Here is a 14,214-nt window from a genome sequence, read left to right as displayed (position 1 = left end):
TGACTTACTGAACGATCCTAATTTCGCGGTGCCCTTTTTGTGCATGCAGTAGCCTTCTCCTGGCAATCTATCGTCTAATAGTGTGATGGTTACTTGCCTCTCTTGCCAGCTAATATCTTAAGGTAGGTAGCACGTGCAGATGTTGTAGCGCTTTCAGAGGGATATTGCTGTCGAAGAAGACGGAGAGCATTTCAATTGGAGGAGGCATGGAAGCCGCATCCAACCAAGGCAATCTAGAAGCATCCGCGAACATTCGATCTACCCCCTGCAGAAGTTGGAGTGCAGGACAAAATGTTGGGGGCCAAAGGGGCGCTTTCTCCAAAGCCTGGAGACTCTGAGCTTTTGGGAGCGGAGAAAATGACGCTATAGCCTGATGGCGTTAGGCATGACGCCGCCTGGCTGGGATCACACGTACTAGGGGTCCTCTCAATTACCTAAAAGCCTCGAGGCCAGCGTCACCGTTGGACGCACAAACCCAACATAGCGTGGCAGATGAACCAGCGTCAGTAGTCGCAACAGGCAGGAGCTGTATGCAAGGTGATGCTATTGCGCATTTCGTTCCAGCTGGAAGCTGCAAGTATCGATAAACAAATATTAGAGAGGTTGATCAGCGCTCAATAAGTAGTCGCAGTCGCTTGGAAGGTTGCGCTTCCCATCCTACTGGGAGCGTCGCGCTCGCCCTGCTGGCTCGCTGTAGCCGGGACCGACAACCCGACTCTATCCACCGTCCAGCCCACTGGGATCTTGTTGACACACGAGACACACCACACCCCGAGCATCCCATCCAACCATTCCCTTTCAGCTACCCAGGAGCAAACATACAGCTGCCAGTGACATATCTAGCTCCACGAGTTGCCTGTCTACTATACATTGTTTCTTGCTGCATCTTTTGCTTGGGCATTCTTTCTATCGTACGAGGTGTCCAAACTGCATGATTGTCGCCATCCACCCAAACCCACAATGGCGAAGAAGGCGCGCCAGAGGATCAGCTATGGTTCGTTCGTCCCATTCTTCACGGCTATCCGCCGTCCCTGTTGATCGCGCCCCTAAGCCCCGCATCGCATCACTCTGCATTTGTTCGTGGCCTCGTTGTCGCATGGCCAGCTCAGTTGCCAAAACGCGATTGGCTTAGAAGCTCTGTTATAGCTCCCACCCATGGCCATACTTTTCCGCATGTGAAATGTTTTAGGCCTATCCTTCTGACACAAACTCTGCCAAAATATAGTTCTAGAGCTCGATCATTCTTCGTCTGGCGGGCATCGCCTGGGTGTGAATGGCCTAGCCGTGGATGCCGACCGTGCAGTTCTGTAAGCCTCCGAGACAATCCCGCAAGCCACACAACTCGACACCCGACGCGCTTTACTAATTGTGAACAAGTTATTCCGGGGGGAGGGATGGCATAGTATGCGCCTGGGACTTGGAAACATCTGGCGCCGCTGCCTCGAAACCGAGAACGAAATTCTACTCGTCTACACAAGCCCACACTCACTGGATCAACGACATTGTCCTCGCGCCCGACAAATCCGCCATTGTTTCCGCTTCGTCCGACCTGACCGTCAAAGTATGGCGGCCGCTTGCTAACAACGAGCCGGCGCATACCATCGGCCAACACAGCGATTATGTCAAGTGCGTAGCCACAACCACTGGCGTCAACTGGGTGGCTTCCGGAGGACTCGACCGCAAGATCAAACTATGGGACCTCAATGGCGGCGGCGAGACCCTGGAAATCGACACACAAGGGGAAGAGATACAAGAAAAGGGATCGGTATACGCCCTTAGTGCTGGCCGGAGCATCATTGCCAATGGCGGGCCTGAATCCAGTGTCCGCTTGTGGGATCCTCGGTCGGGAAAGAGGGTAACCAAGTTTGTGGGACACACAGACATGGTTCGGTCCATTCTGGTGAACGAGTCCTGCGATACCATAATGACGGCCAGCTCGGACCAAACGATCAAAGTATGGAGTGTGACAGCTGGCCGATGCATGTACACCATGACCATGCACAACGACAGTGTCTGGTCGCTGTCCTCTGATCACCCGGAGCTCAGCGTCTTCTACAGTAGTGACCGTTCCGGCCTCGTGGTCAAGACTGACGTCAGAGGCACTTCCGAAATGGACGATGGCTTATCCGTTGCTCTGGCGCAAGAGCATGACGGCGTCAGCAAGATTGTCACTACCAATGATTATGTCTGGACTGCCAGCGCCAGTTCCTCCATCAATCGATGGGCCAACGTTGATACCGGCCCGGGCGCGCTCGTGCCGGACGAATATAGGCCTGCTCGAGCCAGCATGCTTTCTTCTATTTCGGAGCAAGCAAAGCAAGCGTCCACCAATGGAGAGAGCACCAAGATACCGGCAAACTCCATACTGCGGATATCGCACACAGCAAGTTTCCCGCCTCAGATACTCAATTCTTCAGAGTCAAACCTAGCAGCACCATCACTTGAAACGGCGGGAAGAGGCTCCCAATATCTCGACCCCGTTGTGGCTACTACGACTGAACCGATATACCACTTACCTGAAGAAACCATTGAAGGGCAGAATGGTCTTGTTAAGCATAAACTCTTGAATGATCGGCGGCGAGTTCTCACGCTCGACACGGCTGGCGATGTACTTTTATGGGATTTGATCCAGGTAAGCCACCCTCACGGGCTCGAAAGTGTTCGCATCTAACACCTGGCAGTGCAAAGTCATTCGTAGGTTTGGCAAAAAGCACATGGAGGATGTAGAGCCCGAAGTCAACACAACTGAAGCCGTTGCGCCTTGGTGTTCGATTGATACAAGCTCGGGTAACTTGGCTGTCGTGCTGGAACCTTTCAATTGCTTCGATGCTGAAATGTACGCCGATGAGCTCGTCACAGATGAGCCGATTGAATTCAGGGAAGATCAGCGAAGTGAGTTGTGCAACGTTGAAGCGCCTGTTACGATCTACGAGGACTAACTGATGAGCAGTCAACCTTGGGAAATGGGTTCTTCGCTACCTATTTGCAAATCTGGTGGATGAAGAGATCAAAAGAGACGAAGCCCATCGGAGCAAGCTGAACGAGAACGTGGCGAAACGTCAAGCAGCTGCTCGAGCCAACCCACCCAGTTCGATACAAATACCAAACTCGCCTGGGTGGGAAGAGAACGAGTCCGCCGTGGTCACACCCAAAGGCAATGAAAACTATCCCATGACTCCAGGTATGACCATAGCGGCGGCCACTCCTAGTCTTGGATCACACTTGCCTGGCGTGCCTGAGAATGCTGCCGCCCCGACCAGTCCCCAGGAAAAGAAGTCTTCTCAGACTGCACGAGTTTCAAATGATGACTACTTTTCGAATGGCATCACGTCTGCTGAAGCTCCAGCCAAAGCCCCGGTTACGCCAGCAGCAGCCGAGAAGGAACCAGAGACCCCCAAGTCCCCCACAGAGACCAAGGAAAAAGACAACGGCAAAGGCACCTTCGGCAAGAAATTCAGAATGGGCATGTCTTTCGGGTCTAAGAAGCTCGGTAGGTCCGCTTCAAGCAATACCGAAAAGCCGGTCATTGTAGAGGAGAAGAAAGACGATGAAAATAAGTCCGAGTCATCTTCCAACCACGAGAAGGAAGTCGACGATAGTTTCCTCGGTGTACTTCAACGGTTGCGTAATGAGTACGAGAAGCAACTTCACGAAACTCCAGACAAATTCATCGAGACCAAGATCATGCCAAGTCTGCCCTCCGACACCCCGGTGCTCAAACTTCCTGCTGGCACTAGAGTGATCATCCAGGAGGAAACATCAGGCGGGAGTGCCGACCTGTACAGGGGCACGGTGGAGACGGTGGGCAATGATGCAGACATGATTGAGCAAAAGGCGCCCATGTGGCTTGGCGAAGTGCTTCTAACGGTATGACATGCAACCATCCCACAATCGTCACAGGATGTACTGACTAATGCTTCAACAGAACACTATCCCGGCCAAAGAGCCAGTCAAGGTCTCGTTCATTCTCCACCCTTGGCAGGACACGTTGCCAAGCATTGCTACAACAGACGGAAATAACCGGCTTAACGCTAACCGGATGCTGCGAGTGAAAAAGATACTCTCGTATGTTGCTGAGCGAATCGATCCGTCACTTAAGGAGGCAGACGAAAACGCACTCAAACCAGAGGAGTATCTGGATCTCTACTGCAATGAGCAGCTTTTGCCCATTGATATGAGCCTTGCCACGCTACGGGCACATATCTGGAAAGGAGGCAGCGATGTTGTTCTGTACTATAAAGCAAATGGTCGCAAGGAACTACCGACAACGACAGAGACAGCGCTGGAACAGCCACAACAGCCACAGGAGCCGTCACAGGAACAAGAACCATCTCTCTCTTCCAGCGCTACGGCTTTCGAGGAGCCGACCCCGTCGGCTTCGGGCGTGAGGACTTAGGGAATCGAGCCGGCTTCAGGCTAGAGGGCTTGGCCAGCCAAGGTGAAGGCAGAGGTGAAAACGTGGCCGACAAAAGTGGAGCAGTTCCGCGTCGTGGATTTTGACCCGTATGTCCCGTCTGGGATGGCCACGCTTTCGGGGTACTAACATTTATACCATTGTGCAGGCGTTGGAGGACAGCGTTCGATATAGATTACACCATAGACGATACCATGGTGGAAACAGCCTCATTCAATCAAAGGACATCAGCGAGTTTCCAAGTTGACAGCCAGCTTGCAAGCGACTGCTGGAATAAATCGTATCGTTTCAATAGACCAAATGCCCGAAGATGCTGGAATAAACCGTACTCCGCCCACAGGTGATAGCAACCTCTGTGCCCACGTATATTCTGCAATGATAACTTTTCGAACTATTAGACTTGACCGGTTCGTTCTCGCCGGGGCTTGGCACTGTTCAGTAATAGGAACATCAGTGGGTTTTCTCAGAGCGACGACCAGGTTGGTGTCAGACGCCGTATACGTTTAGTCGAATTCATCCTTTTGTCTTATTATCATGATGAGATAAGTCTGGGTCATGGTGAGTTGGGAATTCCAGGTCTTGCCGTCGTCGGTCGTTGAAGCCCCGCACCCCACCGGACCGAAGATGTCGTGTAAGTCAAGTAAGGTTTGCCCGAGTGACTAGTATATAGCCTAGCCGTCCTCCCGCGCACCATTTGACTCCCTCTAGCCTCGAGGAACCGGTCGGCACTTGGGCTCTAGTCAACTTTTTCCATGCTGGCTTCCCGACTATATCGCGGGATGCTCTATACGTAAGGAAACATCATGAAGCATCAAAACGCGCAATGCTCTTTGCCCCCCACAGCACACCACGGCACACCCGGGACGAACAAACTTTCTGGCTATAGTGCTTGCATGTTGCCGTGCCGCGCGTGCTACCTACTGTACCAGTAGTAGGATGGTAGGATATACTACGTAGCAATCATTCAACACACTAGACTTCCATCATGGCGCGTGATGGCCAGGACGGCGAGCAGCTCATTCGACCGTCATGAGGGATTCCCCTCGCTAAGCTGGGCGGCGGGACGGGCCTTGGGCCTACTTAGAGGGGAGCCGGCCCCCGGGCTCAGCTCGGGTCTGTCTCTTCTCTTGTTGGTCTTTTTGTTATTCGAAATCAACAACAGCAGTGATATCGAGAATCGAAAAATCATATAAGTGAGTCGCTCGTGCGCATTTCATTGACTAGACCCCCCTCCCTCTCTATCTACAGCCATAGATTGGTCGCTGTTCACGTCACTTGTACTGGCTGACCTTACCTGAGTTACGAAAGGGACAGATAGACTGCCCAATCATCATCATGCATCCCCTCAAGGATTCCATCCTTATCCGCCTCCTCTGCCTGTCCGTCGCGGTCATGGCGCAGGAGTCGAGCGCTCCGCCCCCTTCGGGAGGTGGAGGTGGAGGAGCAGCCACGACGACCGAGGTGATGACGGCGCCGCCGCCGGCATCGTCCGCTCCTCCGGCCGAGTCGAGCCCCCCGGCTTCTTCGCCGCCTGCCAGCAGCCCTCCGGCCCAGTCGAGCCCTCCTGCTTACCCGGTCAACCCACCGCCTCCTGCTAGCACCGAGTCGACCACCGTCACCCAGACCTCGTCTGCCCCGCCCCCGCCTCCTGCTAGCACCGAGTCGACCACCGTCACCCAGACCTCGTCTGCCCCGCCCCCGCCTCCCAGCAGCAGCAGCGCCCCGGCCAGTGGCAGCACCAGCACGGAGTCGACCACCGTGACTCAAACCTCGTCGGCCCCCTCACCTCCTCCATCCTCTTCCGGCGGAGGTGGCGGCGGCGGTGTCGGCGGAGGTGGCGGCATGTACACCCTGACCTCGCTCATCACGACGTCCGGCACACCTCCCGCCCCCGCCAACAGTACCGCCCCTCCCGCTCCCCCTGGTAACTCAACTACTGCCACCTCCACCGCAACCGTACCTCCCCCTGCCGGAGGTGGCGGTGCCGGCGGTGGATCGAACAGCACGGCTCCTCCTGCCGGTGGTGGTGGTGCCGGTGGCGGATCCAGCGCACCTCCGGCTCCTGCCAACTCTACGGCCACGGCTACTTCTACCGCTACCAGTCCCCCAGGAGGAGGCGGCGGTGCCGGCGGCTCGAACAGCACGGCTCCTCCCGGTGGCGCCGGTGGTGCTGGTGGCGGAAGCAGTGCTCCTCCTCCTACTGGCGGTGCCGGTGGTGGTTCCAGTGCCCCTCCCACTGGAGGCGCTGGTGGCGGCGGCGGCTCAGAGACAGGCGGCCAACCTCAACCCACACAAGGCGGCGGAGGCAGCGGTGGTGGTGGTGCTCCCGTTCCCGTTCCCGTCCCTGCTGGTGGTGGCGGTGGTGGCTCCGGTGGCTCTGCTCCTCCCGCAGGCGGCTCTTCTCCTGCTGCAACCGGCGGACAGTCTCAGCCCACAGCTGGTGGCGGTAGTGGCGGAGGCGGCTCTGCACCCAGCGGTAGCGCCGGGGGACAGCCGCAACCCACTCAAGGTGGTGGAGGCGGTGGTGCCGGTGGAAGCTCGCCTTCAGGCACTCAAGGTGGAGGAGGCGGTGGTGCCGGTGCAGGAGGCGCCTCTTCCACTGCCTCTGGAAGCCAGCCCAGCGGCTCTGGTGGTGCCGCGCCCGTCCCAGTGGCGGGGCTGGGCGTCCGAAGCCTGGCCATGCCTTGTGCTGGCCTGGGTGTCGGAGCTCTCATGCTTGCCCTGTGAGAAAGCCCTTGCTACATGGCGGTTAGGGCGCGACAGGCAGACAATTCCTTTCTCGCGGCTCTTGCGGGTAGGAAGAAGAGAGCCTCGCAACCGATCTGAGAGGCCTGCCTGCGCCTTAGGGTTTATCGATCATGGTCCATGCGGCAAAGCAGGTCGACGAAACAACGATCATGGGCGATTTCGATCTAGGTCTCGGCAATCTCGAGAGGTTTGAGGGGTTTAGGAGAGACGTCCGACCACGGAGAGATGTAATGTCTATTGGGTAATGGCAGGGTAGGGGGCATCGTACACGAGCTGGCCCTCGTAATGGGATGGGAGTTTATGGTTTCCTTGGCACCTTGGCGCTCGAGATATTGGAATAGGTAGTCAGGTGGGTGAAAGGGAATGCAGGTGGTTTAGGAAAGACCGAGATCTTGCCCGTTCGCCGATGCATGCATGCATGAGGAGTTCATGCGTGCAAAAGGCGAGCGACGGGAGGCGGGATCTCATCTCTTTGCAGGTGGTACATTCGCTAAAAAGTCACTCCTTCAACATACCTTAGACTACTTCCTAGGTAGTTCTCTAAATGTAATGTATATCAATTGCTTCATGAGGAATGCCGGAGTGGGAATGAAGGTTCGCCTGAGCAGAACGAAGATGGAACTCGAGCTCGGGATGGTGAGAAAGAGGAAGGAGAGACGGTGTATGCAACCAGGCAGTTGGCGCGAAATCTTTGATCGCATCGCAGGCGTACACTCGCGATGGGCCAGTGGTCTGTGGCAAGAGTCATGAACCAGGTTATGGCGGCAGTTCAGTCCATGATCCCCTCTCTTCGACTCCATCGGGCATGGGGCTCTCGCGGGTAGGTGGAAGAGTGGCTGGAACCCTGATGCGAGAGCCGCAGACACGATGTTGCGATGAGGGCAGAACGGGCGTGGGGCTATGCGAGGTCGTCGAAGTTAGGTTGATCATAGCCCTTTCCGGTCATTGCTCCGTTCTCCAGAGGCTCTATACTCATATCCTACTTACAGTAAGTAGATGGGGTCAACTGGTCCTCTCGGCTATTCTTCGTGCTCCATTAGCTTCGCACTCATTGTTGACCCAGACCGAAATTGAGCCAATGAGGCTCTTCGACGACAACATTGCCCGAAATAGCCTATTTCGCAGACAGACCAACCAATCCCAAATAGCTTTCCACTTTGCTTGCAATGGTGAGGTGGTGCCGACAGCGTGCCGAGTGACAGACAGCACGGCCTTAAGGTCAAACGATAGTACTAGGTTTATGAGCAGACATTCGTCGCCAGACTCCACAGACGCCAGCAACGAAGATACCCAAAGGAAAGCTGATGGCGGCTCCGGTCTACGCTAGAGCTCGCGTTGCTACCAGGTCGTATGAGCAAGCCTCAGGCACATCATTGTCGGCAATGGCATTGTCAACGTGCCCACCGTCAGCGTCTTCTCCAACGAGGTGTCCGGGATGTGTGTAATTGCCCTCGGTTATGACGATGCCGCCTCGTAGGGGACTTTCGAGATGACAAAAGAGAGAGCGGTAAAGGCATTGTTCCATGACGAGAAGCCACAGGTAGTATTTGCAGCAGCCCCCACCTGTCGTCCGGGTTAGATCCACGGGTGAGGGATATATCTCGCAGCAACAACAGCAAGTCGTCACGAGGCGATCCAGTTTGATCTAAGCAAATCATCACTAGTGAGGAAGTGTTAGCCGCAGCCATCGAACGTCTTCGAAAAACGCCAAGGGGAAACACCATCACAACTTAGCCACTTGCAGAGAGATATTTACTCTATTGGGCCTCCACGGACCCCAACCCAGAAGCAGTGCCAAAATGGACAATGAGATGGACCAGTCAACGATATTTCGAGAACCTCCATGTCTCATATGGTGCGGAGCCAGTTCATGTGCTAGGGTAAGGGATCGGCAGGAAGACAGGACGCCCCGATAGTGTACGCAGTTACGCGATAATGCGCAGCAGAGGCGTCTGGGCATCTCGGACACAGAGGCCCGCGAAACCCCGAGCGACGTCAAAATGCAACCCTACTCCCACTTTTTGGTCATTGCCATCAGATATGATGAGAAAAGAAAATATGACATGCTGGGTAGACCTGCCACTTCGACAGTGTGTGAGGGCGGCTGTCTGTTCATGTGCGTTGGTGGAAACGGTTACATAAAATGCAAATAGAAGCAGCAATCTTTGTCGAAGTGCTTCAGACGGTCCAGGATGTCGCTGGGGTGTCGTCGTCCCCTCTGGACAGTGGCGCCATAGGCGCGTATGCGTTGTTTTGACTCGAGGGCAGGACGAGACGATGTTATCCATCATATCTTCTCCAGTGCGCTGCAGTCTGCATTTTGCATATGGGCGCCAAGGCGCCTACGTTTGTGAGGGGAAGGGCGAGACGAGTTGCAAGATGGTTTGTCCATGACCAGCAAAAGCATTCTTCCTGGCCGGCCTCGAGCACACACGAGTCAACCCTGCAGATGTAATCTCCATCTTGCTGCAGTATGCATGCCGGGAAGTCTGATTGCCGTGCGATACCCGCCTCAATCGTTCAGAAACCAGCTACTTTTCGCGAGAGGCAGAGAGAAAGAGGGAAAGTGAAAGAGAGAGAGCAAGAGAGTTGCATCGCTTGGCAAAGAAGGCAGGCAGGCATCAGGCACATGCAGTGCAACATTCGTTAGTGCGCGGTCGGATATGCAACCCGTCGAGATAATATGGGGCGGGTAATCTATTACTGCAGCACTGCTGCTGCACATAGTCCATAGGGTTGCGTAAGGGTGCTGCAGAAGGGCAGGAAGGACCCCCAATGCTGCCCCAAGACCCCCAAAGAATCCCTACCACTGACATACCACTACGACCGCACTTGCCCAGCGAGTCCCACGCGGCCCGCAGCCCCCCTCCTTGCCTCCCATGAGCTTAATTACTACTACCGCAGATCGGCCCAACGACGATCACACCACCACTGCGCAGGGGGGAGGAAGGGCTGGCAGGGGTGGGAGCGACCACGGTGCCAGTAGCGACGACGACGGCGTTGTGCGATTGGGCACGCTATGATGCCCTGCCATTTTCGGAAGCAGTCTTGCAACTGGACTCGACCCCATTGGCTGTGGCATGCCGGCTGCCATTGCTGCGAAAATTGTCCGAAAGGGCCGGTCCCTGCTGGGCGCAATGGCCAACAGCGCAACGGGGGCGGATCGGCAGTTTCAGCCTCGGAAGCCCAGACCGGATATCTCACTGGTTGAAACGAAAGAAGCCTCGAGCTGTCGAGTAGACCATTGCAATTTGAGGCTGTCAATCTTTTTATTCTGTTTTTTTTTTGGCCTGGTTTGATCCCCTGCCATCGAAGCAACGTTGGCCTTGCTGCGCCGACTCTGCCTGTCCGGGGCTACCTGGCGACACCCGCGTCTGGACGGACATGCCGCAGCATCGAAGGCCGACCTAGCAATAGGTACGTAGGCATGTATGCATCTCTAGCGGTACTCCAACTGCGAGCAAACATCCCCAGCAAAACAGGTAACATTGTCGACTATCCATCAACTGGGGGGACTCGGGACGGGTAAACCAACATGGGGCAAGGCCTGTCGAGGGCAAGACGCGCTGCTACAACTCAACTCCACCACGATACATCTCTAATCGCCTCCATTCTGCTTGTCCTGCAAGGTGATACGGCGTAAGAGCTGCTTGATGCACGCGACTCCCACATTTCCAAATAGATGCCACTTCAGATACCACCAGGGTGAGGGGGAATCCATTCGCCTCAGATGGCGAGGATGCGCCAGAAGATGGACCGCCTGATCGACTTGGACCGAGCTGACCCAGAGCCAAGGCCATAGCCACCGAACATGCGGCTCGGCAGGTCGTATATAAAACATCCATTATCCATAGTCTGATATCCTATACTATGCCTCAATGCTCACTCTTCTTGGCAGGTTAGCTTCTACACACTTGGCTCTACTTGGCGTTTACTTGGCCGTCGATCTCTTGCTGGGCAACTGAACATCATCACCACTTATGACAGCGCTGCGCGTTTCTTCTCTACAGCTGGCTGAGGACTTCTTGTTTGAAACAGGTCCCACCGGAGAAGCTCTGATCATACTACACTTAATCACTATACTTGTTTCCCGAGCCGCTTAGTCGCCAGGAAACTAGTTCCCCCTAGCTAGCACAATGGGCTTCTCACCAATTCAAGGAGTGAAGACTTTCTTCACCAACCTGAAGAATGCCCCTGACAACCAATACACCACCTCGGCCGCGGCGCCCATGAGCCTGCCTCCCACCAACTTGACGCGATGGGAGACCTCCACCTCGATCGAGAAGAAGGAGATGCTGATGCAGTCGGCATCTGCGGCATCCTCTACGGTCAGCCTGCCTCTGGGAGCTGAAGAGAAGAAGAAGAAGGGGTCCAACATTCTTGACGCTATCGTCAGGGCTGCTGGCTCCCGCTGGACTCTCGGTATTACCTTCCTCCTCCTGATCGCCTGGGGCGTTTGGGGAATCGTGGGCGGTCCTACCGACACCTGGCAGGTCATTCTTCAGGATGTCTCTTCCATCCAGGCCTACTTCTCGGCCACCCTCCTTCTCCGTCAACAACAGGGCTCCTGCAAGGACATCTTGGGCCGCATCTGCTCTCTGATGTCCCGCGGCGAGTCCAACGAGCGCATGCTCGGTGCCCTGCCCTCGGCCGAGCGTGAGCGTCTCCGAACGAAGAAGCAAGTCCGCATGCGCAACGAGATTTTCGATTCCATGCAGACCAAGGAGGGCATCATGGATCGCGTGGCCAACGCAGTCTCCGCCGCCGTCGGATCTCTGTACTTCCTCGCCATCTACTGGGCCGGCATCATCACCTGGATCGTCTGGGGCGTCCCTCTGCAGTTCTCCAACACCTGGCAGCTGTACGTCAACACGGCCACCGCCCTGCAGATCACCGTCACCACCATGTTCCTGCAGAACATCCGCAAGCAGCATGACCAGCATCTGGCCAAGTGCATCGAGAACATCGACATGCTCGACAAGGAGATCGAGACGGAGCTGCGCCTCCTGACCGGCGACACCAAGCCCAACCCCGTCATCGCCAGCTCGCCCCCGACCCTGACCCGCATGCAGAAGGGCATCGACATCTACGCCTTCATCGTGGGTGGTTCCATCGGCCTGGTCATCTCGGCCGCCGTCTTCACCGTCTGGGCCGCCATCGGCCACCAGCTCGAGTTCGACGACAACTGGTGGCTCATCATCGGCACCTACACCGGCCTCATCGGCTTCATCGACAGCTTCATCATGAAGAACGTCGACTACCGCGAGACGGAGCTGGCCAAGCAGCACTTCCAGCGCCTCATGGAGCAGGACTACCAGCTCTTCAAGCTGCTCGACGCCGAGATGCCGCCCGCTGAGGGCTCTGACGAGAACGCCGACCGCAAGATCCCGCTGGGTCTGCGCCTCAGCAACGCCGTGGGCGACTTCTGCGCCACCACGGGCGCCAGCTACAGCGCCGTGGGCTGCGTCGTCGCCCTGCTGGTCGTCGCGTCGGCGATGCAGTGGACCGAGACGGGCCAGCTGCTCTGCAACACGCCCACCATGATCGTCGAGGGCTTCCTCCTCATCATGCTGCTGCAGGCGCACAACTTCGCCGACGGCCGCCGCCGCATCGTGCACGACGACATCCTGCGCCGCCGCATCGCCATGCAGGGCTACCTCACCTCGTCGTCGGGCGCGGCGCGGGTGGAGCCGCCGGCGCCCGTCTACGTCGTCAACACGGACGAGGAGAAGCGGGCGAGTGCGCAGGCCGCATCGGGATACAATGTGTAAAGAAGGAAGCTATCCTCAAAACCGACAACAACAAAAGCAAGAAGAGTATGATAACGACGGGAAAAGGGAAAAAAAGGGGAGCTGGAAAAAAACGGGGGAAGGGTTGACTGGATCACACGTCTTCAACAAAACAATGTCTTGCATCCTTGATGGAGGAAGGACTGGACCGTTTACTCTCATGATGATTGATGATCATAGCTAACAACCATGCTGCTGGAGAGGCGTTCAAACTCATCTGCATAGCGTTGGTGGTTTTTTGGAGTAATACGGGGTGGGCTGGCATCATATGCATTGTTTATTCTAATTGTCTATATATTTGGCTCGGTTTGGATTTTTTTGAGTTAGTTGGTGGTGGTTGGTATGAGGGGCAGGGGGAAGTCTGCCTCGAGAGTCACGAAAATAAAATATACGAAAAGCTTCCAGTCTATTTGCGTTTTTGATATGCATTGGTCGGCTTGGATTTGACTGTGACAATCTAAGATGCGAGAATCTGTGCACTTGACATCTGCATGTCCAGCCTTCCGATTACTTGCCAGTTGTATCAGAACCTATCTCATAAGCACTATTGCGTTGCGTTCATCATAATATGCATGTATGTCTGCAATGGACATGATGTTGTAGTCGTTTCATGCTCTTATTTCAATATGCGTTTACTCGCGATATCTAGGTCTGTACTGTACAGCAATTGCATTACTCGCTAAGTTGCTCTACCGACGATGTTCCAACTTGAGGTGCAGCCAATAGCCCAGTCAGAACACGATGCATCGTGAGAAAATGCGCCGACCACCAGAAGGGAAAAAAAAAAAAAGTTTTTGCCTGAAGGGTCCATTGCATTCGGATTTCGGAATGTTGAAACAATCACTCGCTGCGAGTGCCGTACGATGTGGTCCCTGGGCGTTTCTTTTTTTAAAGATGGGCAGCGTTGCAATCCAGGGGCCGCCCCCCTTTTCCCAACCCTAAAACAAGATCGCCGCGCAGATCATGTGTCAAGAGAAAGGCTTAGCACCCTTGACAGATTCAGACTAACGCGTCGCTTCTCCATGCACGGTTCAACGCTTCTACGAGATTACTTCATTTTGTCGTTTGCCATTATAATGGGGATGTTAGCCGCAATATGATCGGCTGATGAAACGGTCATCAAACTGGATACTACCTACGTGATATGAGGCGGTTCGCGGCCCACCTATTACAATATCCGACGACGTATATCGACAGTGTTAACGTTGGACAGGACAATGATACTTACAGAGACTGGTCTCATTGTTCGCAGATGGCCTCGTG

General features: G+C 55.2%; 3 protein-coding genes across 3 annotated transcripts; all 3 read left to right on the top strand.

The window, feature by feature from the left end:
- Positions 1-991: 991 nt before the first annotated feature.
- PG985_009344 (WD domain-containing protein) lies at positions 992-4,396 on the top strand (the record flags this gene model as incomplete). The annotated part of the gene is made up of 6 exons (XM_066829112.1): positions 992-1,076; positions 1,226-1,307; positions 1,378-2,632; positions 2,682-2,892; positions 2,951-3,867; positions 3,926-4,396. The coding sequence occupies 6 exons, from the start codon at positions 992-994 to the stop codon at positions 4,394-4,396; spliced, it is 3,021 nt and encodes a 1,006-aa protein (XP_066684024.1).
- A 1,353-nt stretch (positions 4,397-5,749) lies between these two features.
- On the top strand, positions 5,750-7,141 carry PG985_009343 (uncharacterized protein; the record flags this gene model as incomplete). The annotated part of the gene is made up of 1 exon (XM_066829111.1): positions 5,750-7,141. The coding sequence occupies one exon, from the start codon at positions 5,750-5,752 to the stop codon at positions 7,139-7,141; it is 1,392 nt and encodes a 463-aa protein (XP_066684023.1).
- Positions 7,142-11,298: 4,157 nt separating this feature from the next.
- PG985_009342 (Low-affinity Fe(II) transporter of the plasma membrane) lies at positions 11,299-12,933 on the top strand (the record flags this gene model as incomplete). Its single annotated transcript, XM_066829110.1, has 1 exon — positions 11,299-12,933. The coding sequence occupies one exon, from the start codon at positions 11,299-11,301 to the stop codon at positions 12,931-12,933; it is 1,635 nt and encodes a 544-aa protein (XP_066684022.1).
- Positions 12,934-14,214: the final 1,281 nt, after the last annotated feature.

The sequence above is a fragment of the Apiospora marii genome (assembly GCF_038362585.1).
Source record: "Apiospora marii strain CBS 49790 chromosome Unknown utg000005l_segment0_segment0, whole genome shotgun sequence".
Taxonomy (NCBI): Eukaryota; Fungi; Ascomycota; class Sordariomycetes; order Amphisphaeriales; family Apiosporaceae; genus Apiospora; species Apiospora marii.
This window is presented reverse-complemented; position numbering and strand designations above follow the sequence as displayed.